The sequence below is a fragment of the Phodopus roborovskii genome, unplaced genomic scaffold, assembly GCF_943737965.1.
Source record: "Phodopus roborovskii unplaced genomic scaffold, PHOROB, whole genome shotgun sequence".
In the NCBI taxonomy this organism is placed as follows: Eukaryota; Metazoa; Chordata; class Mammalia; order Rodentia; family Cricetidae; genus Phodopus; species Phodopus roborovskii.
In genome coordinates, this window is record NW_026126651.1 from 958,192 (window position 1) to 981,663 (window position 23,472).

Here is a 23,472-nt window from a genome sequence, read left to right on the forward strand (position 1 = left end):
GAAGGAAGTCCGGGGGCCTCTTCCACCGAGTCCGAGTGACCACGCCCCCTGCATTCTGGAAGGTGAGGCGCCGAGATCCCCAGACAAGGATCTCAGGCGCAGAGATCTCCCCCTCCCCTGGGCCCAGGACCCCCCCAAGCCTCACATCCTTTCGCTCAGGATCTTCAAGCGGGCCTCCCAGCTCCCTCCTCCCCAGGAGGTTGGAGCCTCAGATCTTTCTCCTCCATCCCACGAGTGGGCCCGAGCTCCTTCCTTCAGAGTGTCGGGAACCCTGCCAGCAAGCTGTCCCCCACACAGAAATTCCGGGTCAGACCCCCAACTCCATCCTCCGGAAACACCTCCTTCCCCTAGTTCCCAAAACAAGGTCTCAGACTCCTCCCTCGGACGTCCTCCCAGCGCCACCCTCCTCCTCAGAGGCCACCATGGGACGCCCCCCACCCTGTACCATCCAGAAGTGGATCCTTCTGTTTCTGCTGATGGGAACGTGGGCAGGTGAGGTGGATAGGTGCTCCCACCCAGGGTGGGGTTACTGGACTCTGAGTGAGCTCCTGCTGACCTGAGAGTGCATGTGGTAGTGTTGGGAACTGAGGAGCTTTCTTGGAAGTGGGTAGAGGCAGCAACATAACGGTGGGGGTAGTGGGTTGAGTTTTCCCTGGGTGCATGGCTGCGAAAGGTACTCTTGTTGCCTGCCAGACAAGGGACGGGATTTGAATGTGGGGACATACAAAGACCCATCTAGATCTGTGGGGGAGGCAGGTATCAATGAGTTTACATGTGTGGCCACGTGGCCGTGTTCCAATGGATGCCAGGACCTTACCTGTTGAATTCTTAAGAGATGACAAGCAGAGGAACTGGCCTGTGTGTCCATTTGAACCCACAGTGGCTTTCCTGGCCCTGGCTCTGCCCCAGAGGGTGGCGACCCACCCTTCTCCCTCCTGACACAGGACTCACCAGAGCTCAGGGGTCCAAGGTCCTGGAGGGCCAGGAGTGTGAGCCCCACTCCCAGCCTTGGCAGACAGCCTTGTTCCAGGGCCCGCGACTGGTCTGCGGGGGTGTCCTGGTAGGAGACAAGTGGGTCCTCACTGCAGCCCACTGCAAAAAACAGTGAGTGGAGGGCTGGGAACAGATGGGTGGGACTGGAGGGAAGGGGGTGAGGGCTCTGATTAAGGAGGAGGAAGGAGGCTAGGGAGGACATCTGAGTTAGACAGGCTAGGACCTGAACTCCGGGGCTCGGTGGAAGACGATTGGGTTCTGAAGGAGAGGGGCTGGAGGAAATGCCTATATACCAACTCCAGCCTGGGTTCCAACCTCCACCCCCAACCCTTCTGTGCAGGAAATACTCAGTGCGTCTGGGCGATCACAGCCTGCAGAGTAGAGATAAGCCGGAACAGGAGATCCAAGTGGTTCAGTCTATCCAGCATCCTTGTTACAACAATAGCAACCCTGAGGATCACAGTCACGACGTCATGCTCATCCGATTGCGCCATCCAGCAAACCTCGGGGACAAAGTGAAGTCCATCGAACTGACCGATGAGTGTCCCAAAGTTGGCCAGAAGTGTACCATATCCGGCTGGGGCACTGTCACCAGTCCCCGAGGTAATGAGATGGGCCCCTGACTGAGACACTGATAGAAGGCAGCCAGCCCAGTGGACCCCAAGCCATTGCAGATCTCATCTCCCAACACGCCCTCACCCATGCACACACACCCTAAGGGTGGATAGGGAAAGAGGAAAGTGACCCCGATGTCAAGTTGTACGGAAAAAGGGAGAAAATGCCGGGGTTTGAGGGCAGGACTGTAAGTAAATTGTAGGCTGAGCAAGGGTGAGGACCTGATTTCAGAAACCAGGCAAGTGCAGCAGCATGCACTAGGGTCTCCAGTCCTGGGAGGTGGAGGTAGGTGGATCCCAGGGCCCATTAGCCAAACAGTATAGCTTAAAGGGTAAGATCCAGGCTCAATACGTATATGTGGTGAAGCATAGGCACTGTTTGGTTTTGAAGATTGCATGTATTTATTGTTTGTTTGTATATGATCATGTACACGTATGTGTGCCCCAGCACACATGCAAAGGTCAGAGGGAAATCTGTAGGGATCAGCTGTTTCCTTCCACGGCACAGGTCTGAGGAATGGAACTCAGGTGGTGAGGCTTAGCAGCAAGCACCTTCACCTGCTGAGCCACCTTCCCAGCATTGGGGAGCTAGACAGACAGACAGACAGACAGGTGGGTCCCTGGGACTCTCTGGTCAGACAGTCTGGCTGATTTGGTGGGCTCAAAGCACAAGGGAAATCCACCTTGAGGATCAACACCATTGGTTAACTGCTGAACACACACACGCACTCACGCACACACGCACGTTCACCTGGGCCCACATTAGAAACCTTGAATACTAGATAATGGGAAGGAGATTAAAAAGGTTATTAGTGGTAAGTAGAACTTAAAGAAAGGAAAAGAAAAAAAGAAAAAAACCTTTCCTTCGTGTTGTACACTCTTTCATTGCGTATAACTTTCCTAGTAGACTCAGGCAAAGCCCTAGCCTGACCCTGACCTTCTTTACTGTCCCTCAGGGTCCAGACCCTTCATCATCACACAGCCTCCATGATCCAAGGGAGTCCAAACTCTCTTCTTACTCATGAGCCAAACATCAGTCTCTCTGGGATGTCCCTCAGCTTATAACTTCACAGTGGGACTCAGCTCGGGGAGACAATGGGGCCCTCCAGGATTGGCCATGCCAGTAATCAGGTCCCGACATGTCTGACTTCTACCAAGGCCGTGTGGCTTGGAAATGTATGCTGAGGAATTGGGTGGATCTTTCTTTTCCATCAGCCCTGGGGAGCCACTTTCCATCCCCTGCCTCATTCCCTCCAGTATGTTTAGGAGTCAGCATCCAATTGGCAGTGCACTCCATGAATCTTCTTTAGTTTTTATTGCATTTTATTTATTGCGTGTATGCAATGTGTGTGTTCCACAATGTACAGGTGAAAGTACGGGACCTGTGCGAGTTCTCTCCTTTCTACCACGATGTCCCAAGGATCAAAGCCAGGCCATTGGGCTTGAGGCTTGACTCTCTGCGCTATCTTTCCCAGACTCATCTGTGCTCTGCAGCACCTGCAGAGGCCAGAGAAGTCCTGGGCTGGTGGTATAGTTTAAAATCACCAATTAGGTGCTGGGAACAGAACCTGGGTGCTCCTAGCTGTTGAGCACCTCTCTTCAGCCCCAATCTGTTCTGTTTTATTTTGAGATAGGCTTTCTGTGTTATGCAGCTCTGGCTGTCCTGGAATTATGTAGACCAGGCTGGCCCCAAAATTCAGAGAGGCACCTGCCTCGGCCTCCCAAGTTTGGGTATTAAAAGTGTCCATCACTACTCCTAGGTCCATCTGCTCTTGGTGCTTGGAAGTTCCCTGAGACCCTGGAAATGTTTGATAAACGTTCCTGCATGCATGCATGCATGAATGAATGAATGGCAAAATGAATGAATGCATCCTGACACCTTCAAAGCACTTTTGTGAGTGTTATGTGAGATTGTAAGCAGACAGATTCTGGATCTTTTCCTTGTCTTCTTCTTAAAAGGGATTAGTAGCAAAGTTAATTGTAATTTCAGTCATTAATTTTTTTTGTCAGTATTAGAAATTGACCAGAGGGCCTTGCAACTTGTTAGGCAGAGCTCTTTCACTGAGTCACGCCCCCCTGCCCCTCATTCGGGAATTCTAGGCAGGGGCTCTACACATCCACAGTCAGTCATTACCATGTATTAAACAGCCAGAATGTCTAAGATACTGAGGTCAACACCTGCACAACCATAATGTCATGCTCAGACTAGAAGTCTCTTAAGGAGCTCATCCTAGCTGGGAGATAGACAACAGGACAAACACGTGTAACAAAGTATCAGAGGCTAGTGCTATGGTGGACAGTAGTAAAGGGGGAACAGATGGAAAATTCTGTGAGGAGAACAGAGCTATCAGCCTGTACTCAGGTGGCAGAGGCTGAGCGTCTCAAGACCAGTGTCTGTCTAAGCAGTTTAATGAGGGCCATAACATAAAAAAACAAAATAAAAAGTGTGATGTGGCCTGCACACTTGGATGCTAGAGGCCAGAGGATCAGGAGTTCAAGGTCACTCAGCCACACAGAGAGTTGGCCGCATGAGACTGCCCTCAAAAGAAACAAAATTAAGGAAAAGGGATTGGGAATGTAGCTCAATGATACAGTGCCCGCCTAGCATGCACAAGAGCTCGAATTCAGCTTGCACGCTCTCTCCCTCTCCCCCTCCCTCTCCCTCTCTCTCTCCCTCTCCCTCTCTCTCCTTCTCTCTCCCTCTCTGTCCCTCACCCTCTCTCTTTCCTCTCCCTCCTTCCCCCATCTCCGTCCTCCCTTGCTCTCTCTTTCTCCCTCTCCCTCTCTCTGTCCGCTTCCCCATACACACACTCAGAGGCGTGGACAGATAGGTGTGCTTAATTAGAATGGTCAGGAAGGGCTTCTAGGAGGAGATGGTGTTTGCGAAAAGTAGACTAGAGATGAAATTAAGGACCTAGTGGCCTAGTGACAAGAAAGTGAAGGAGAGAACAGGATGTGTCAGAGAGAGGTATTCCAAAATTCCCCTCCATCATCTGCCCCTAGATTTAAATATGACTAAAAGCAAGAAATGAAAGGTAAGACTTGCGGGCTGCTGCCTAGACCTGCAAAGGCACACTGGGCACTGGTGTGTGAAGTCATGGGCCCTGTGGGAGTCCAGTGCAGATGGTATTGGAGGGAAAGGGCTCCTCTTTCTTCCCTTCCTCCTCAGAGAACTTTCCAGACACCCTCAACTGTGCAAAAGTGGAAATCTTTTCCCAGAACAAGTGTGAGAAGGCCTACCCGGGGAAGGTCACCGAGGGCATGGTCTGTGCTGGCAGCAGCAATGGGGCTGACACTTGCCAGGTAAGTAACCTCTGAAGTCCCCTCACAGTCTGGTGTGGGTGGGGGCGAACCCAAAGAATTAGTACACAGAGAAGCTGTGTCATCCTGGCAGAGTTCAGAGCAAGCTCGCTACTCCCAGGAGGTCACATAGCAGGCTTGGGGTTAGAGGGCTCAGGAGCCTTGTGGTCACATCCTTTGTCTTTGTCTACACAATCAACTGTGGAGATGTGGCAGAGGGTATGGAGGACAGTCTGAAACTGAGGCTTGGGCAATGTTTTGCTCCCAGCGGGAGTCTCTAAACTGGTTTGGTTTCTGTCACTGGGTTCCCAAGGGAGGCTTCCTTCTGTCATTTTGTCCTTGGGGATCCACATTGCCTTCCCAGATGACCAGGGGGTGGAATTAGAGACTTCCAACTCCACCCCTAGCCCTGCTCAACCTCCCATCCTGCCCTTATGGGATTTGTTTTCCACAGAGGTCATATTCTCTTTCCTGTCAACTGCACTGCATCTGTGTCCTTAGGACTTTTCCTGGAAGTTCCACCCGCATCACTAATGATTAGTATCAAAGGCAGACCTTTCATTGGCCAACAGTGATGCTGCTCCCATCACTGACAGTCCAGCCTGCCTTAGAGACCGTGCTCTGTCCACAAATACCCCTTCCCCCGCCGATGCCCCTTAGGGACTGGTTCTGTGCATGCGCCGGGTACCCTTCCTTCAGTCTCTTTCTTTTGTGCTCCCCACCCGGAGCTTTTAGCTAAGTCCCCCTTTTGAAAGCCTGGTGTCTCCTCGATGAATTAGACTTTGGACACTTGACTCTCTTTCCTCATTGGTCAGGGATTTGGCCATCATCCTTAGAACTCTTCTGTGCATTGGAAACTCCGCCTCCTCCCTCTGGACCACCACATCTCATTCCATTTACTATATAAGGGACCAATCGCTCCTCCATGCTGAAGAACTGGTTATAGGGCCAAGAGATGTGGCTCTTGGGAAAGTGTTTGCCTACCACACACAAAACCCCGGGCTCCACCCCCAACACTGCAGAAACTGGGTGTGGTGGTATATGCCTGCCATCCCAGTATTTTGGGAGGCAGAAGCAGGAGAATCAGAAATTCAGGGTCAGGCTTAGCTACCTAGGGGCTTTAAGGCACCTGGACTACAGGAGACCATATCTATCTCAAGACTAAATGCTGAGGGGTTCAGTGCAGGGTGGGTCAGCACATAAAGGCACTTGATACTCAAGCCCAACAGCCTGACTTTGGTCCCCAGAACCCAGCTGACCTGTGATCTCCATGCACCACATTAGATAATAAATATAATCCAAAATTTTAAGTTCTGGGTGCGGAAGGGAAAAAAAATGTGGGCCTTCTAAGGCAATTACAACTCTGCCCCTGTCCAGGGTGACTCAGGAGGTCCTCTGGTATGCAATGGCGTGCTCCAAGGAATCACATCCTGGGGCTCAGACCCCTGTGGGAAACCTGAAAAACCCGGTGTCTACACCAACATCTGCCGTTACAGTGACTGGATCCACAAGACCATGAACAACAGGGACTGATCCTGGTGATGGAGGTGGCAATAAACATTACCTTTGGCTGACTCCTTGACTGTATTTTGGCCTGTGTTTGGGGAGGAGGGGGAGAAGAAAGGGTTACACTTTGCTAACAGACTTAGTGGGGAGGTACTAGGTTCCTGTGGCTTCTGTCACATTGCCTGGGTGACTACAAGGACTTGGGGGACTTGGGCATGGTAGCACGTGTCTGTCATCCAAGCACTCAGGAGGTCGAGGCTGGAGGATAGAGAGTTTAAGGCCAGCCTCAGTAACATAGTGAGTTCAGGGCCAGCCTGGGCTATATGAACCTTGTCTTTAAAAGGAGGAAGAAAAAGAGGAGGAGGGGGAGGAGACAACTTTGGTTAATGGAAGAGTTCCTTCAGAGGCTCAAACAGTTGTAAGAATTTTCAAATATGAAAGAAAAGGTGTTTTCCCACCTCCACACACACACACACACTCCCTTGTGAGACAGAGCTTTATTGTAGAGGACAGGCTGGCCTCAAAATCACGATGCTGATGCCTCAGCCTCCTGAGTGCTGAAATGGGAGAATACCAGCATACTTGGATTCTCCATTATGCTTTTCATGCTTCAGAACTTGGTGCTAGGGATTGATCTCCTGGCTTTTCCCATGCCAGGCAAGTGCTTTACCCCCAAACCATGTCTCTAGTTCCTCCCTGGGTGAGTCTAGGCAGAAGCTCTGACATTGAGTCACACCCCTAGCCCCTCACTGGGTAGGGCAGCCCTACTGCTGAGATACATCCAGTCCTTTTAATGTTTTTTTTTAAAGCCTTATCCTTGTGTGAATGATATGTGTGTGTGTCATACATCATACATGTGGTCAGGGGACCACTCCATGAAGTTGTTTCTCCCCACTCCCCACCCCTTTATTTGGTTTCTGGGACCCAATTCAGGAGGTCAGGCTTGTGTGACAAGCACTTTACCTGCTGAGCCATCTTGTCAACCCCACAGACCCTTATTAATATGTTCTCCTTCGAGACAGTTCACACTAGCTTATCCAGGCCTACTGGAACCTCGAACACACTCTGGAAGCACCACAGGCTTTGGACGTACAAGCCCTCTGCATCAGCCTCTTCACACCTGAGACTGTAGATCCTCATCACCAGCACTGGCTGTGCTTTTTCATTCATTCATTCATTCATTCATTCATTCATTCATTCATTTGTTGAGAAGGTCTCTCAAAGCCCAGGTTGGTCTCAATGTTGAGGTTGATACATAGCAAAGGATGGCCTTAACTCCTGATCTTTCTGCTTCCTCCTCCTAAGTGATGAGATGCGGCCATGCCTGACTATAAAGTTCAGGTTTGGTACGACATTTTAATATAATTTTAAAATATTTTTATCTTATGTGTATGGGTGTTTTGCCTGCATGCATGTGTATACATGTATCCCATGTGTACAGTGGCCATGGTGGCCAGAAGAGGGCGTTGGCTCCCTGGAACTGGAGTTATCTTGTGGGTACTGGGAACTGAACTTGGATCCTCTGAGGGAACAGTGCACTGCTCTTAGCACCTGAGCTGTCTCTCCAACCTCTCAATATAATATTTTTAATCTCTCTATGTTTATGTGACACATCTAGCCTCCTCAGACAGCGGCATAGATGTGTCACATAAACATAGAGAGATGTGCATAAATAAGAATAAATGTTTTAAAATTCTGGATATTATTTATTTTTAATTCCTGAGTTCTTGGCCAGATTTGTAATTCTAGGCACACACTTCCTCCTGTGGAGAAGGCCTTAAATTCAATCTAAAGCCATCAGTTACTTTCATAACATTTATGCCACTACTGTTGTACCCATAAGCAGTCAAAGAATACACTTAAGGTATATTAAAAATATTATATTGACACCAGATTCCTGGAGCTTAAGTTACACAGATGGTTGTGAACCACCACGCAGCTTCTGCGAACAGAACCTGTGTCCTCTGCAAAAGCAACAAATTCTCTCTCTTTCTCCACCCCCAAGTGTATGTGTATGTGTTTCTCTCTGTGTCTCTGTCTTTCTTTCTCTTTATCTATGAGTGTTTATCTGCATACAACACACACACACACACACACACACACACACACACACACACACACACACACACTACATATATGCCTGATGTCTAAGGATGCCGAAAGATGGTGTCATATCCTCTGGAACTGGAGTTAAAGATGGTTCTGGTGAAGTTGCCATGGAGGTGAGGGGGGTGAACTCAGGTCCTCTTGAAGAGCATTAAGTATTCTTAATGGCTGAGCTAGATCTCCAGCCCCGAGAATTCATGAATTTGGGGGGTGGGGTGTTTGTTTAAATAAAAGAGAACCATTGGTCCTTCTCATCTTTCCTCCTTCAGCCACATCACAGATTACTGAATGGCTAATGATTTCACTGCACGTTGTTCAAGAGACAAATCCTAACCAGCCAGTGGCTTTGGTGTCATGTGGCTGGTTGGGTTGTTTGAGGACCATTCTCCTACACAGGGTGTGTGGGTGTGTCAAGAGCCTTGCACAATTAGATTCCAGCTCTGGTCCAGCTTTAAGGAGACCACTGACTCAGGATTCATCACTACTGTTGATTTGTCTTGAGTCCTTATCCATCCCAGTGTGAGGGAGGGATTGGAGGACTCTGATGCATGTTTTCACCAGATATAGGAGAGGAGGGAGCATCTCCCTCAAAGGAGTGGATGTTGTTCTAAAAATGAAAGAATGCAAACAAGAAGCAGGCGGTCAGGAGAACGCAACCCATGCGTTGAGTCTGGGGTTGCTGGAGTCGATGTGTGCAGGCTGTGTTCAGGCGGTGCATGGGTGAAGGGTGACCACCTTTCAACTCTCAAATGTGATTGTGGGCTGTCAGAGGGGTCACCAACAAAGGTTCAGGACAGAGATCTGAGGACAAGGAAAAGCACTGGGTGAGACTTATTGACAAGTGCTGAGATTAACTCCAAAGGACACAGGATGCATATCTTTTTGTTTTGCTTTGATTTTCCAGACAGGGTTTCTTTGTGTAACCCAGGAATGTCCAGGTTCATCCTGCCTCTGCCTCCCAAGTACTGGGATTAAAGGTATGTGTGAGGATGTATATCTTAATAGGACCAAGACTCAGTCATTCAGTCAGTCAGTCTCTCTCATCTCTCTCTCTCTCTCTCTCTCTCTCTCTCTTTGTGTGTGTGTGTGTGTGTGTGTGTGTGTGTATCTGTGTCTGTGGGGGGGAGTCAGAGGTCAACATCAGCTATTTTTCCACAGGCACAGCCCACCTTCAGGATCTAGCTCACTGGCCTGGAGCTTACTAAGTAGGCTAGACTGGCCAACAAGCAAATCCCAGGAATCCATCTGTCTCTTCACCCCAGCACTGGGTTATGGTCTTCATGCTCCCAACTGAGCTATCTTCTCCCAGAGCTCCCAGACTCTGACATTTGTGAGTAGCTATTTGTTTTCTTATCTGTGAAATGAGGGTGACAATCTTCTATCCACTCCTTATGAGAATAAACAAGTGGGGCTGGAGATACAACTCAGTGTTAAGAGCAATTGCTACTCTTCCAGGAGACCAGGGTTCAGTATCCGGCAACCAGGTGAGGTGTCTCACAACCACCTATTGTGGTGGTATCTTGCTTGTACAAATGAAGCCTGTCTGAAGGTTGGAGAATGGAGCTTGCCACTAACTAACCATAGAGGTGCACCTACCCACACAAGAGATATGCACACTGCACTTAAATAAAACCTTTTAAAAATCAGCTACGAGGTCTAAGAAGCATCTGACGCATGTTCTGTAGGTTGCCAAGAAATGGAACCCTCTTCCTTCGCTGCACGTTGGGCTCAGCATCCTTTCTGTGCCCGTGTTTCTCATGCATACCTTTGGGTAATCCTCCCAGTGTGCTTCATTCTCTCCCACTTTAGAGAAGGGTGCTGTGAGACTCAGCAGAGGGAAGTCCCTCACCCGAAGTCACAGGGTGAACAACTCTGCGTTTGATTGACCTGTGAGGCTGCGTTCTTTTCTGTCACACCCTGAGGCAGAATGGCTCAGCAGCACTGAGTGTGAAGGAGGTGGCTCTGTGGGTGCCAGATGTTTTGCAAAATATTGTTTATTTAAGTACCTCCAGCTGATGTGGGCTGGCAGTTAAAGAAAACAGTGAACACCACACACACGTTTCACCTGCTCCCGGGGAGCAGTGTTTAGTCATAAAACCAGCTTTACTAAGGAGGACTAATAGAATGACAGACACGCACAGTAACATCTAGGGATTTCAAAATAGACAACAAATCTTTGGGAAACCAGAGCTTTTTTCCCTCACTCCCCTGACCCTTTTGCAACAGTGTTTCATGTAGCTCAGCTAGACTCAAACTACCCATGTAGTCAAGACTGACCTGAACTTTTCAATCTTCCAGCTTCCAACCTCCCGGCATTGCTGGAATTACAGTCACAGAACCACCACACCTGGTTTAGGCAGTGTTTCCAGGGATCTCCTGATGATTGAGTTGGGAGTCCAAGTTGGGAAGGCTAACACGCCCTGAGGCCCAAGTCTCATGATGGGGATCTGCATTCTGCGTTCTGACTTGGGACTGGATAGGAGTGTCTTGAGCTTTAGTAACTTTGTTTGAATATAGTTACCATGGTGTTTGTATCAGGACATCATGACAGAAATTATTTTACAGTTAGTTTGAAAGGAGGGGGAACAGAGGTTGTGGCAGGAGGATCAGACATTCGGCTACAGAGTAAGTTCAAGTTCAGACCGGAGGATCAGAGTCAGAGATGATCTCAAAATGTAGTTCAACATTAGAGCTCCTGCCTAGAATCCTCCAGTAAGGGTCTTGGTGTGGCCCAGTGGTAGAGCTCCTGCCTAGACTCCTCCTTCAGTGAGTGGCTAGGGGCATAGCTCTTAGCTTCCTGCTCCAACTGGATGCCAACTCTCTGGAATGACAAGCCAAATTAAACTCTTCTGTAAGTCACCGTGATTATGGTGTTTTGTCACAAGAATAAAAAAGTAACTAATAAAACCTTATATATTTTGCTACTTCACATCTGTCTGTCTGCATGCACGTGGGTATGTAGGTGCATGTACCCACACACATGCTGAGGAGGCTAGAGCATGGTGTCTCTCAATGAACCAGAAGCTTGCCATTCACCTAGGCTGGCTGACCAGCAATCTCTTGTGAGCTGCCTGTCCCCACCTAACCCCAATAATAGGGTTGTAGACATACACAACATGTTTGGCTTTTTATGTGGGTACTGGGGATTTGAACCCAGGTTCTCAAGCTTGCAGAGCAAGTACCCTATCCCACTGAGTCATCTCCCCAGCCTTATCATAGATTATTTGATTACTGTTTTTACACAAGTCAGTCAACACCTTGAAACAAAAGGGACTCTATCCAAGTGTGTGCATCTCTGTGTCCTTGACATGCTGGTATACCGTTGATGCTCACTCAATACAGATCTTTCAAGTGTTTGAGGAACTGGGTCTGAAACAGGGTATGGGATGAGAACTGTGAAGAAAGCAAGAACCAAAAGAAGACTTGTTTTTATTGACTCCTGTAGGTTGATGTAAGGCTTCAGAGACGTGGCATCTCAAACTTGCAAGACAGATAAGAAGGATACAAGCGCAAGGCAAGCCTGGGCTGTAGAGTGACATGTAGAAAGGGGGAAGAGGAGGGGAAAGAGTCTAGAACTGGGTTGGGCTTCATGCTGAGAGCTGTATTTGAGTTGGCCTTATAATCAACACCAAGGTATCAGGAAGGATGAACGTGTCTGTCAGGACTGAATAGTTATAACCAAGGATGCTTGGAAGGGTCAGGAGAGGAAGACATGCCACTGCTGATGTGTTCACTGACTCAGAAATCACTGGAAACCCAGAAGATCACCTCAGGTCATCCATAGTATGTTGGCCTGGCCCATTCCCACTTCTCTTCATGGTCCTAAGAAGGTGGCTACAGTCTCAGAATTGGCACCTCAGAAGAGGAACACCAGCAGGCAGGATGAAAGCCGAGCCACCCTTTTTATTTTTGGGAGACAGTATCTGGTATGGTCCTTTGAGCCCACTTGCATCGGGACAACCCTGAACTCCCGATGTTCTTGCTGCCACCTTGTGAGCGCTGAAATGACAGCCATGTGGTAGCACATCTGCCTTCCAGTGTTTCTTCATGAACATAAGAATCCCCCAGTGAGGGGCTGGGGCGTGGCTCACTGGTAGAGCCCCTGCCTAGAATCCCAGTGAGGGGCTGGGGCGTGGCTCACTGGTAGAGCCCCTGCATACTGTGTGCAAGGTTCTGGGTTTAATTCCCAATACTCTCCCCGCCAAAGGAAGGAAGAGTGGAATCTTATGGAAAAAAGAATCGAGATAAGGAAAACTGGTGGGGGTGGGGTGGAGATTCTATTAGATAATGTTTGATATTTACATTTTTGTTGTAAAAACAGTATGTGGAGAGACCTATGTATAATATGATTGAAGATCAGTATGACCACTGGCAAGATGGCTCAGTGAGTAAAGGTGCTTGCACCAGACCCCACACGGAAGGAGACAAATCCCCAATGTTGTCCTCTGATCTCCACATGCAAAGCATGGCATGCATGCACACAGACAATACTTTATCAACGTAATTTAATTTTACATCATGAATTTTACATTATTTTTACATTATTAATATAATTTAATTTTTAAAAATGAACAAGAAGACAGAGACTAGACCGACATTCATAAGCTCCCTGCTGGTGTTGGGTGTGGAATCGTCTTTTAAATTTTATGTCTGTTTGGGCTGGCAATGAGTTCAGCCTCCAAGACAGGACTAGATCCAGCAGGCACGAGTTCCAACACATTGGTCACAATCACGGCATGGGGGCTGGGCCACCCTGAGCTTCTCTCAGAGTTAGAAAATGATTTTTGTAAGGCTCCAAACTGAATACACCTCTGCCCTCTGCACCTCTGGAATTCTGCTCCAGGGAACGACCCCTTGACACGGTGGAGTCAGAATGTGCAGGGGTGGCTGTTCGGGAGCTGCCCTGCCAGCCCGGCCACAGTACAGAGAGGGTGGAGGGAGAGATCTGTGGTATCTACTGCCAGGGCTGCCTCAGGGATTTCAGATAACCCTAAACTCAAAGCAGAGGGAAGACACCCAGAGACAGCTCCACCTGTGCCCCAGGGTGCTGGAGGCGGTGCGGGGGCAGGGGTGTTATAAAAGGACCAGCCCTACAGAGGGCTGAAGGCACTGGGCTCCTGACCCAGGACAGAGCCTCACCAAGTGAGACTCTCCCAGGTGAGAGGGATTTTCAGTAGGGGTGTGCACAAACCGCCCTGTGTACTGGGATTCCAGGGACTGAGACAGGAAGCAAAGGGTGGATCCAGGCTCAGGATGGCAGGAGAGGATCTCTGGTGCTGTCTGGGGAGAGGGGCTGAGCAGGAGGGCTTGAGTCTGAATCCCAGGGTCTGAGGGAGGAGGACTTTCAGATCTGGGGAGGAGAAGGCTGGGGTCTGGACCCCTGGATCTAAGGGAGGAGGACTGGAATTGGACTCCAGGGTCTGAGAGAGGAGGTCTGGGGTCTGAGGGAGGAGAGCTCTGTCTAGATTTGTGAATCCCAGAGAGAGAGAATGAATAGTCTGGGAACTGGACTCCTGGCTTCAAGGGAGGAGGGGTAGGGCTGTATCTTAGTGTCTCAGTCTCAACATTTTTCGCTCTGGCAACATTTAGCTTCCTCATCTGGCTGCCCCTGAGCTACAGACACCATGGTGGGAATCTGGCTCCCTCCCCTGCTAACTGTGTTGCTGTCCTTAGCCCTGGAAACTGCTGGACAAGGAGGTGAGAGCTTGCCCTGTGTCCCAAACACCCTGAGTCTGAATCCTCTCACCCAAATAGCTCTCCCCACAGGAGGGCTGAACCAGTGATTGTGACCCTGGGGTCTTCTCCTCTTGTCCCGATCAGACAGACTCCATGGGGCCCCTACAGGACAAGATCATGGGGGTTCTTTGAGTGGTCCCATGGCTCTCCCTAGCCCACTCTCCCCTCCTCTGAACCATCCCCCCATCCAATCCTCTGCCTTCATTCCTGAGCCTTATAGAATCATCTCTGACTCTATGAATCCCTGCTGTCTGCCTGAGTGTCTCCCCCTGATGCTGGATGCCCATTTGTGTCTGTCATATCCAGATCACGGTGACAGAAATGGAGACAGAATTATAGACGGCTACCCATGTGAAAAGGGTTCCCACCCATGGCAGGTGGCCTTGCTCAGAGGCGATCAGCTCCACTGCGGAGGAGTGCTGGTCAGCGAATGTTGGGTGCTTACAGCAGCCCACTGCAAAATGCGGTAGGCACTGCAAGGCCTGGCAGGGTTGTGCATCCTCTCTGGGTCTCTCTCTCCTCCCCTCCCCCTCTGAGTGTCACCTTCTTCTCCCAGTGAGTACACTGTGCATCTGGGCAGTGATAAGATCGGGGATCAGAAGGCCCAGAAGATCAAGGCCAGGAAGTCATTCCGACACCCTGGCTACTCCACAAAGACCCACGTCAATGACATCATGCTTGTGAAGATGGATAAGCCTGTCAAGATGTCATCCAGCGTGCAGAAAGTCCAACTTCCATCCCACTGTGAACCCCCAGGGACATCCTGCACTGTCTCTGGATGGGGTACCACAACCAGCCCAGATGGTGAGTCTGCCTGAGGGCGGGAATCGCCCAGCCTCCTCCCTCAATCCCAGGAATCCAGGTCCCAGCCCTCTTCCCTTGGATCCCTGATCCTGACCCAGCCCCTCCGCTCCCCACCCTACTCAGTCCCTTACACAGTGCTAGCTGATGCCCTCCTCCCCACAGTGACCTTTCCCTCGGACCTTATGTGCTCGGATGTGAAGCTCATCTCCTCCAAGGAGTGCAAGAAGGTGTACAAGGACCTGCTGGGGAAAACCATGCTGTGTGCTGGCATTCCTGACTCTAAGACCAACACCTGCAACGTGAGTCTTTTCTGCCCTGCCCCCAGCCCCTTTCTGTTCACATCAGCATAGAGCTTTGTCCCAGACTGTCCTGGCCGTGTCCCAGGTCCTACCTCCTTAGCTCTCTCACTCCATGCTGGTCAACAGCCACAGTTCATGCATGGAATGAACTAGACACAGGCCAGTAGTTTAGTGGAGCTGTGAGATACAGAGATGGAGATGTAGGAATGTGAGTGAGCCTCCCACGCCCTGCCCAAACTTTGCGGAAGCTGCAAAACTCGGTGCTTGATATTATTTTAGTTTTGCATTTTTGAGACAGTCTTCCTCTGTGGCCCAGGCTGGTCTGGAGCTCACTCTGTAGGCCAGGTTAGCCTGAAATGATGTAGCCAAAGCTAACCTAGAACTATGTAGCCAAGGCTGATCTCAAACTCAACACAATACCTGTGCCTCAGCCTCCCAAGGGCAGAACTTGCAGGGATGACTGGTATGCTGGGCTGAACATTCCTTGTCAAATTTCTTCTCCAAGGTTTATTTTAAATGTTTTATGTGTATGAATGTTTTGGATACATGTATGTAAGTATACTGCCTGTGTGCCTGGTGACCAAAGGGGCCAGAAGGAGGTGTCAGCCCCCTGGAACTTGAGTTACAGGGGGTTGTGAGCTACCGTGTGGGTGCTGGGTGCTGAACCTGCTGTCCTATAGAAGAGCAGACAACGCTCTTAACCACTGAATCATCTCTCCAGCCCTGCTTTGTTAAGTGTTATGCAGCCCTGTCTTGAACTCACTCTGTAGCTAAGGTAGGATTTGAACTCGTGACCTGGAGTGCTGCTGACTAGTCTCCACTTGACTTTTAACTCCTGTTTTGTGATGCCCACTGACATTTTCTGCCAGATCCAGACCTGGTCGTGGGGCAAGAATGGCGCTTTCCCACTCCTCAGGTCTCCTCTCGCATCACCAGCTTGTCTTTGGACATTTCCCACCTCTTTCTTTGTATTTCTAGCTTTGTCTTACTCCTTTCTCTTTTTGCTGGCTCTGTCTTGGACTGGCTTCTGTCGCTTGTCTTCCTTGCCTCTCTCCCCCTCCCCCTCCTCCTGCTCTCCCCTTCCCCCCCTCCTTTCTTCCTCCTCCTTCACTCCTGCTCCTCCTCCTCCTCTCTCCTCCTCTTCATCGACCCCCTCTCCTCCCCCAGCTCACAGGACAGATGTCATGTGGTGGGAGCACAGGCCTGTCCCTGCGAACCAGGGCACGCCGCTTCCCAGTGCAGGGCCAGCTTCCTGACAGCAGAGGGGATACCTACCCAGCCCCTAGAGATTCTCACCAGCCCTAATAAATAGACTTTATCAGTAAGGAAATTGTACTTGAATCCCAGGAAGTCCCACCCTTTCCTGCCAAGAGGCTCTAATGGAGCCCAGGGCATCACCGTGACAGTATGGATTCCCGCTCTCCCATTGGTTCCCAAAGGCAATGAGTCCTTGCTCCTTAGCCAGGGTGAACTTGATACAGTTTATCAGGACAAAGACTGAGCTAGAGGGTACCCGAGGGTGACCTAGAGGTCACAAAGCTTTCCTCTGAAGCTAAAAGTAACCACTCCTGTTCTCCATAGGGTGACTCAGGGGGGCCCTTGGTGTGCAACAACACCCTTCAAGGTCTGGTGTCCTGGGGAACCTACCCTTGTGGCCAGCCCAACGACCCAGGTGTCTACACTCAAGTCTGCAAGTACAGCCGGTGGTTGCAAGAGACCATGAAAACCAATTGCTAATGCGTCAGGAGCCAAGCTGGGAGCCTCCAAGGACATGCTTACTGAGTAAGGATGCCTGCCACAGCTCGGTAAAGTCCTGTCTGGCTTTACCTTTCCTCCAAAACACAGCAAAGCCTCAACACAAAAACAAGTTTATAAACCAATCAGAACCCCAGAGAACTGAAAGTAAATCAAGTCAAAAGACTAAGAAACCCCAAGGCGGTGGAAGATGCCGAAAGCTGAGCTGGGAATCCTTACCGCCCTTTTTTTGGAAAGTGGCTGGTAATTTCGAGACCTTCATCCACTGCCTTTGGCTCAGGCCCTCCAATTCTAGAGAGTTCTTGAAACAAAAGAAAATTGCGTTATTTATTGTTGGGGGCAAAGGAATGGAAATTGTTTTGATTATAGATTGGCTTCTCTCAGAATATTATGAACCCATGAAAAACAATACCTCAGCCTTAGGCAAGACTGACTGTTACTGTATGATGTTTAATGGCGTATGAAGTGTACCAACTGACATGAGCTGCATGTGTCAAATGAAACACACACACAAAAAAAAATCCAAGTGACGTTCATGTGTGTGCTCGTAGCCTGGAAAACAGTGGAGGGTAAACTGGAAGCGTCCATGGCGGAGGCATGAGATTCTGGAGGAAGAGTTGGACCGGCAAGATGGCTCGGTGGGGAAAGGCGCTTGCTGCCCACCTGACAGAGCTGGAGTTCCATCTCTGGGGCCTACAGTGTGCAAGGAAATAATGGACTCCTCCATGTGGTCCTCTGCCCTCCAGATGTGCTGTGGCACCTGTGTACCTGCTCACAAAACTAAATAAAGCATCTTTAATGTGTTTAATTGTTAAGGACATGTATCTGTTTCCAGCCTGGCCCTGGTGGTGGAATGCTTTTCTCTGTTTTTTTTTTTTTTTTTTTTTTTTTCCCTTACATGCAAAAGGGGAGCTAGAGATGGAGGGAGGGAGGTAAGAAAAAATGGAGAGTAAGTACATACATCACCAGGTGAAAAAATGAGAAGGGCCTGTATTTCCCTCAGGTGACAGAGAGGGGTGGGCGAGCCAAAGACTGGACACTCGGGTCCTCTGGGGGTCATCTAAGGCTGAGCATCCTGAAACTGAGGTCCCGAGGAAGATGGTGATGAGCAGGCTTCTCCCAAAAGGTTAGGGGGCTCTGGAAGGGAGGCGTGCTTTGTGAGTCAGAGCAGAGCCACACCTAGGCAGCTTGCCTTCCTTCTCTGGGCAGCGACACCTCCACACCTCCGAATCTGCTGACAAAGAGATGCAGTACAGCCAAGGGCCTGTCCTTCCTGTTTCTCTCCCAGAATTTCTTCTGGGTTCTTCCCAACACTCTTCCTTCAGTCTCCACTGACCGCTCTCAGCCAGCCAGAAATGCTGCAGCTACTACACTCTGCACAAGGTAGCACACAGCACAGACCCCAGCCTCCTCCCTCAGACCCAGCAATCCAGCCCCAGGCCTTCCTCTATCAGCTTAAATCCAGACCTGCATCTAGCTTAAGGAATACCAAGGGAATCTGGCCCTCCATCCCCATGGAGTTTCATTAGTTTTTTTTCCCCTCTCTTCAAACTACCCAAATCACCATCTAAACTTTAAAGGGTCTGGCACGGTGGTGCACATCTTTACCCTCAGCACTTGGGAGGCTGAAACAGAAAGATCTCTATGAATGTACGGTCATCCTGGTCTACACAGCCAGTCCCAGGCTAGTCAAAGCTACACAGCGAGGCCCTGTCTCAAAAAGGTCAAGAGAGGACGTTGGGGGCGGCTCAGTGGGTAAAGTGATGGGAATGCAAGCACAAAGATTTGAGTTTGGCCCCAATGCCAGCATAAAATGCAATCCATGGCTGTGTGCATTTGTAATTATATTGCTAAAGATCTGAGACAAAGGGTCTATGGGGGCCTCACTTGCCAGCCAGTCTATTTATCTCTAGACAGTGAGAGACAGCCAATGTCAACACACACACACACACACACCACTCAGAAATAAAATAAAACATAACTTAAAAATAACAAGTAACCCAGAGTCAAAATGGTCAGCCAGAACCACTGAGTCTGGCCACCCGGAGACTGACTCGGTTATAAAGACGTAAGTTCATACTCAGGTTGGATTGTTTGGAAAGGGTTTTGTTTTCTTTGACCAGACAGTAGACTTATAGTTAAAATCAGTAGCTTCTGGAACTTGGCTTCTTGCATTAAAAACCTGCTGTGTGGCGCCTACCATCCATTTCCTGTGTGTGTGTGTGTGTGTGTGTGTGTGTGTGTGTGTGTGTGTGCCTGTCTGTTTGTCTGTCTGTCTAGCTCTCTCCTCTTGCTTCTCTTCCCTGTTCTTTATTGTTAGGTAGAGAGACAGGGTTTAACAGCCTTGGAGGCCAACAAGGATGGACTTTTCCCTCATGACTGGCTTTGGACTCCATCTCTTGTTTAGCTGTTAACATTATAAAGAGAAATATCATCTTTGAACCCATTAAAATGTGGGTATCAGCAACATGTACCCTGACTGGTGTATTAGTGACATGATGTTTTATAGGAGTAATCAGACACTTTTTGATTGGATTTGAGGCCTGTCCTGCAGAAGGGAATTCATGCCTGCTACAGTAAGCATTGTCAATAGCCCATGACTTGGGAGGTCATAGGCCCTGGGTGGGGGTGGGGGTGGGAGGATCCTATTGTTGTTTAGCTTAAATGGCCATATTGTTATAGATTAGTGCTGTTCTCAACCAGAAAACCCTCTTTCTGCAGCCTACAGAATTAATGCAGAGACTCAGACCTGGTCCATGTGATTGAAGTGAGTGTGGAGTGTTCAGCCCTAAATGGGACAGCTATGTCAATAGCTCCAAGGCTCCGAGAACACTGAGGACGAATGCACAAGACAAGCGTAAGAGGATGGGACAGAGCGCGGTGAAACTCTGTCTTCTGGGAAGGGCTTCCTGGTGCCATTGCACTCATGAATGTGCAGCAAGCATGGCCACCTGTGTAAAAGGAGAGCAAAGACAAGACCCCCCAACATCCCAACAGACGGAACCCAATACCCCACACAAACAAAAGAAGGAAGAAGAGAAAAGAGAAGGCATGAAAGCAGAGAGCAGATAAAGTGGGGGATGTCCAGAGGGACTGGGGGCAGAATAAGGGGTGGGTATGCGTGTGTGGCATTATCAGAGAATAATACAAGATGCTCTTAAGCAGGAAACAAGCCTGACATGGGTCATGTCATCTTTGTAGATATTAAATGTCCAATGTTTGTGAGCAAGAAAGAAAAAGGAAGGAAGGAAGGAAGGAAGGAAGGAAGGAAGGAAGGAAGGAAAAGAAAAGGCGGAGACATCAGGTCTTTGTTGAAGTCCATTAAGAGAGAATGACTTCCTCCTGGTCAAAAGAATGGAATCTACCTGGTCTGGGTGGAGACATGACAATGATCTGCGTCAAAGATTAGAACATGACAGGCTACTATAGACTGCTATCTCCTCAAAGTTAATCCAGACGGACCTGTCAATCATCTGGTCAGGCGTCCACTTCACAGGAAATCTGATTCACCCGAAGGCACGCTAAGGTGAAGAGAGGAATAATTATCCCCTTAATGAGATCATGAATTTACCCTTCCCACAAACCCCTCCTCCACACACGAGTTCGTGCTGCCTGTGTGCTGTTCTGAGTGACTTTTCAATCCTCTTTCAGATACTGGCCAAAGTCCAGTCCCCGACACTCAGAGATTTCTCCATTTTTCTCTGAAGGCCCCCTACCCTTTCCACTTTGCTGCTGCTTGCCAACCCCCATTGCTGAATGTTCCAGCAAAAATCACAGCTTTCTCTCACCCTTCCCCACCTCCCTCTACTAGGCATCTTGCCTTCCTCTTTTTTTTTTTTTTTAAGAAAAGATTTTATTACGTTTTTGATAATTTCATGTATGCCCTGTACCTCCAATTTCTAATAAAAATGATTCCCAAGTCACTTTTTAAATTCTTTTATTAAAAAGGCTAAGGATTCCAATTTTCCCAGTAATGTTACTCCTGTGTGTGTTGTCCCTCCTGTCTTTTATCCCTGTCTCCTCCCCTCTGTCCCCTGGCCTCCCATCCCTCCTCTCTTGTCCAAGGTCCCCTCTCTCTCTGCTCTGCCATCCCTCTTCCCCTCTTCTCCTCCCTCTTCTCTCCTTCTTCCCGGTCACTTTTCTTTCTCCTTCCTCTTCTAATGTCTCTCTTCCTCCCCCTCCCTCCCCCTCCCTCCCCCTCCCTCCCCCTCCCTCCCCCTCCCTCCCCCCCCCAGCTACGTAGAAGCTCTTACACTGAGTTAGGACTCCAGCCCACTGACTGCCCTTTCTGCCCTGCTGTCTTTCTTCTCCATCCATGCTTCTTCCTCCTTTAAGTTGGAGGGGGGGGGGGGCAAGCTCCTACCTCTTGGCATTGTCATAATGATTAAACGACTTCATATGGAAGCAGTGCTGGAGCAGCATCAGACGCAACACAAAGCACCAAGAGTTGGTCCTCAGTGTGTGTTACTTCTCATATTTTTTTTCCTGTTTATTCTCATAAAATTTCCTTTAAAATTTTCTTATTGAGGATTTCAGTTGAATAAGTCAATTTAGATGCAAACAATCAGACACTTAAGCATGCATGGTCTGATCAGAGATAAGATAATGAAGGTCACCGATAGATGCATGGGTAAGAGGGCTTCATTCTCTCTTGAAAGATTTCCTAGTCCCACCAGTAATACGGGAATAGCAGGAGGCAATGGGACAGGAATGGGCATGAGCAGGCCATGAGAAACTCAAATGCATACGTTCCCTCCTTTCCCCTCATAGTTCATTCCTCCTGGGCCCACTCACCTTGTATTGTAGTAAGGAAACATATAGTCCTCTTTGGGGAACTGTAGAGAGATGGCCGAACTGTAGAGAGATGGTGCGTTGGAACATGTGCATGTTGGAATACCGCTATGCTGAAAGACTTCATTTTGGAACAATGTTAGAACATACCATGTTGGAATACACTGGGTTGGGATACATGTGAGAATATAGCATGTTGGGGCTGGTTAGCTTAGATCCTCCATGTTGGAATGCTGCTGTTTTGGCTCAGGTTATATGCAATACCACAGTGTTGGAAGTTGAGTGCCAGTGTCGTATCTATCACTTCCTGTGTGCTTATACTTGAGCAATGAACTTCCCTACCTCTTGCCTTAGTTTTCCTATCTGCAACAGAAGTGGATGTGATGAAGTCATGGCAGTCACTGGTCCATATTTCCCGAGACGGCCGTGAGTCAGCAAAGTCCATGCCCTCGTGGAGCTCAAGATGCAGTGAAGGAGATGGACACTGGCACAATTGGCTCTGGTCCAGGGTGACACCTGGGAAGAGACACCTGTGGAAGCCCACACAAGAGAATGACGCAGCCAATCATGACAGGTGGCGTTGGATGGTGTCCAGCGGAAACTTGGTCTAAGAGGCAATGTTCCAGCCAAGACCAAAGGGAGAAGAGGTGGTCGACAGGGAAACAAAGGGGAAGCTTCAGGAGCAGAGACTCCAGGGCCATGAGGTATGGAGCAACTCCAGACACTTAATATAGTCTCCAAAGCTGGAGCCCAGGAAGGCAGCGGGCTGCTCCAAGCAGTGTGTAGCCAGGGTGCTCATGGGTCTTCAAGGCGGGAAGGGATAAGATGACTTCCTACTGAGTTGGGTTATAAGTGTAAAAGGCCAATCAGAGTCTAAGCACTCTGTATACCAAGACATGAGGCAAATGGGTCCTTTGGTAACTTTCACACTCTAAATATGTGCCTTTAATGTCTTGAGTTAGATAAAGGAACTGAATGAACTCCTGTTTCATTTTATCATACCAGTGCTTGAACCCAGGGCCTCGTGCATGCAAAGTCAATACGGAGCCACAGGGTGTGCTGCCAACTTCCCTTTTCCTTTTCCTTTTAAGATGGGGTCTCATTCTGTGACCCAGACTGGGCTTGAACTTGCAATATTCTTGCCTTAGCCTCTGGACTAGCCGGGATGACAGGCCTATTCATCAAACTCAACTGATTGCTGCTGGATCTTTTTAGCCGTTTTCTTTATTAAATTTACTTTCAAGGAACAAGTGAAAATCACATATTCTTATGGGATTTTAATAAGTGTACAAATACAATGTGGAATAGTTAAGCAGGCTACAGAGCGAGTGCCAGGATAGGCTCCAAAGCGACACAGAGAAACAAACAAGCAAACAAAAAACAACTCTATAAGATAGCCATTACTTCAGCTCTTTGCAATAAGAACATACAACACCACTTGATAATGCTGAGGAATGGAACTGAGGAACTTGCCCATGCTAGGCATGCTCTCAGCCTCTGAGCCACACCCCCAGACGATCACTGGGGGATTCTAGGCAGGGCCTCTTACAATAAGCCATGCCCCAGCC

The 23,472-nt window shown here is 49.1% G+C and overlaps 2 protein-coding genes across 2 annotated transcripts; both read left to right on the forward strand.

Moving 5' to 3' along the window:
* Klk8 (kallikrein related peptidase 8) lies at window positions 1-6,481 on the forward strand. Its single transcript, XM_051174348.1, has 6 exons — window positions 1-62; window positions 352-492; window positions 945-1,104; window positions 1,334-1,596; window positions 4,777-4,910; window positions 6,285-6,481. The coding sequence occupies exons 2-6, from the start codon at window positions 423-425 to the stop codon at window positions 6,438-6,440; spliced, it is 783 nt and encodes a 260-aa protein (XP_051030305.1). The 5' UTR covers window positions 1-62; window positions 352-422; the 3' UTR covers window positions 6,441-6,481.
* Window positions 6,482-14,091: 7,610 nt separating this feature from the next.
* Window positions 14,092-17,095, forward strand: Klk7 (kallikrein related peptidase 7). The gene is made up of 5 exons (XM_051174219.1): window positions 14,092-14,216; window positions 14,562-14,721; window positions 14,812-15,059; window positions 15,222-15,358; window positions 16,940-17,095. Exons 1-5 carry the CDS (start codon window positions 14,144-14,146, stop codon window positions 17,093-17,095), a joined length of 774 nt encoding a protein of 257 aa, XP_051030176.1. The 5' UTR covers window positions 14,092-14,143.
* The last annotated feature ends 6,377 nt before the right edge of the window (window positions 17,096-23,472 follow it).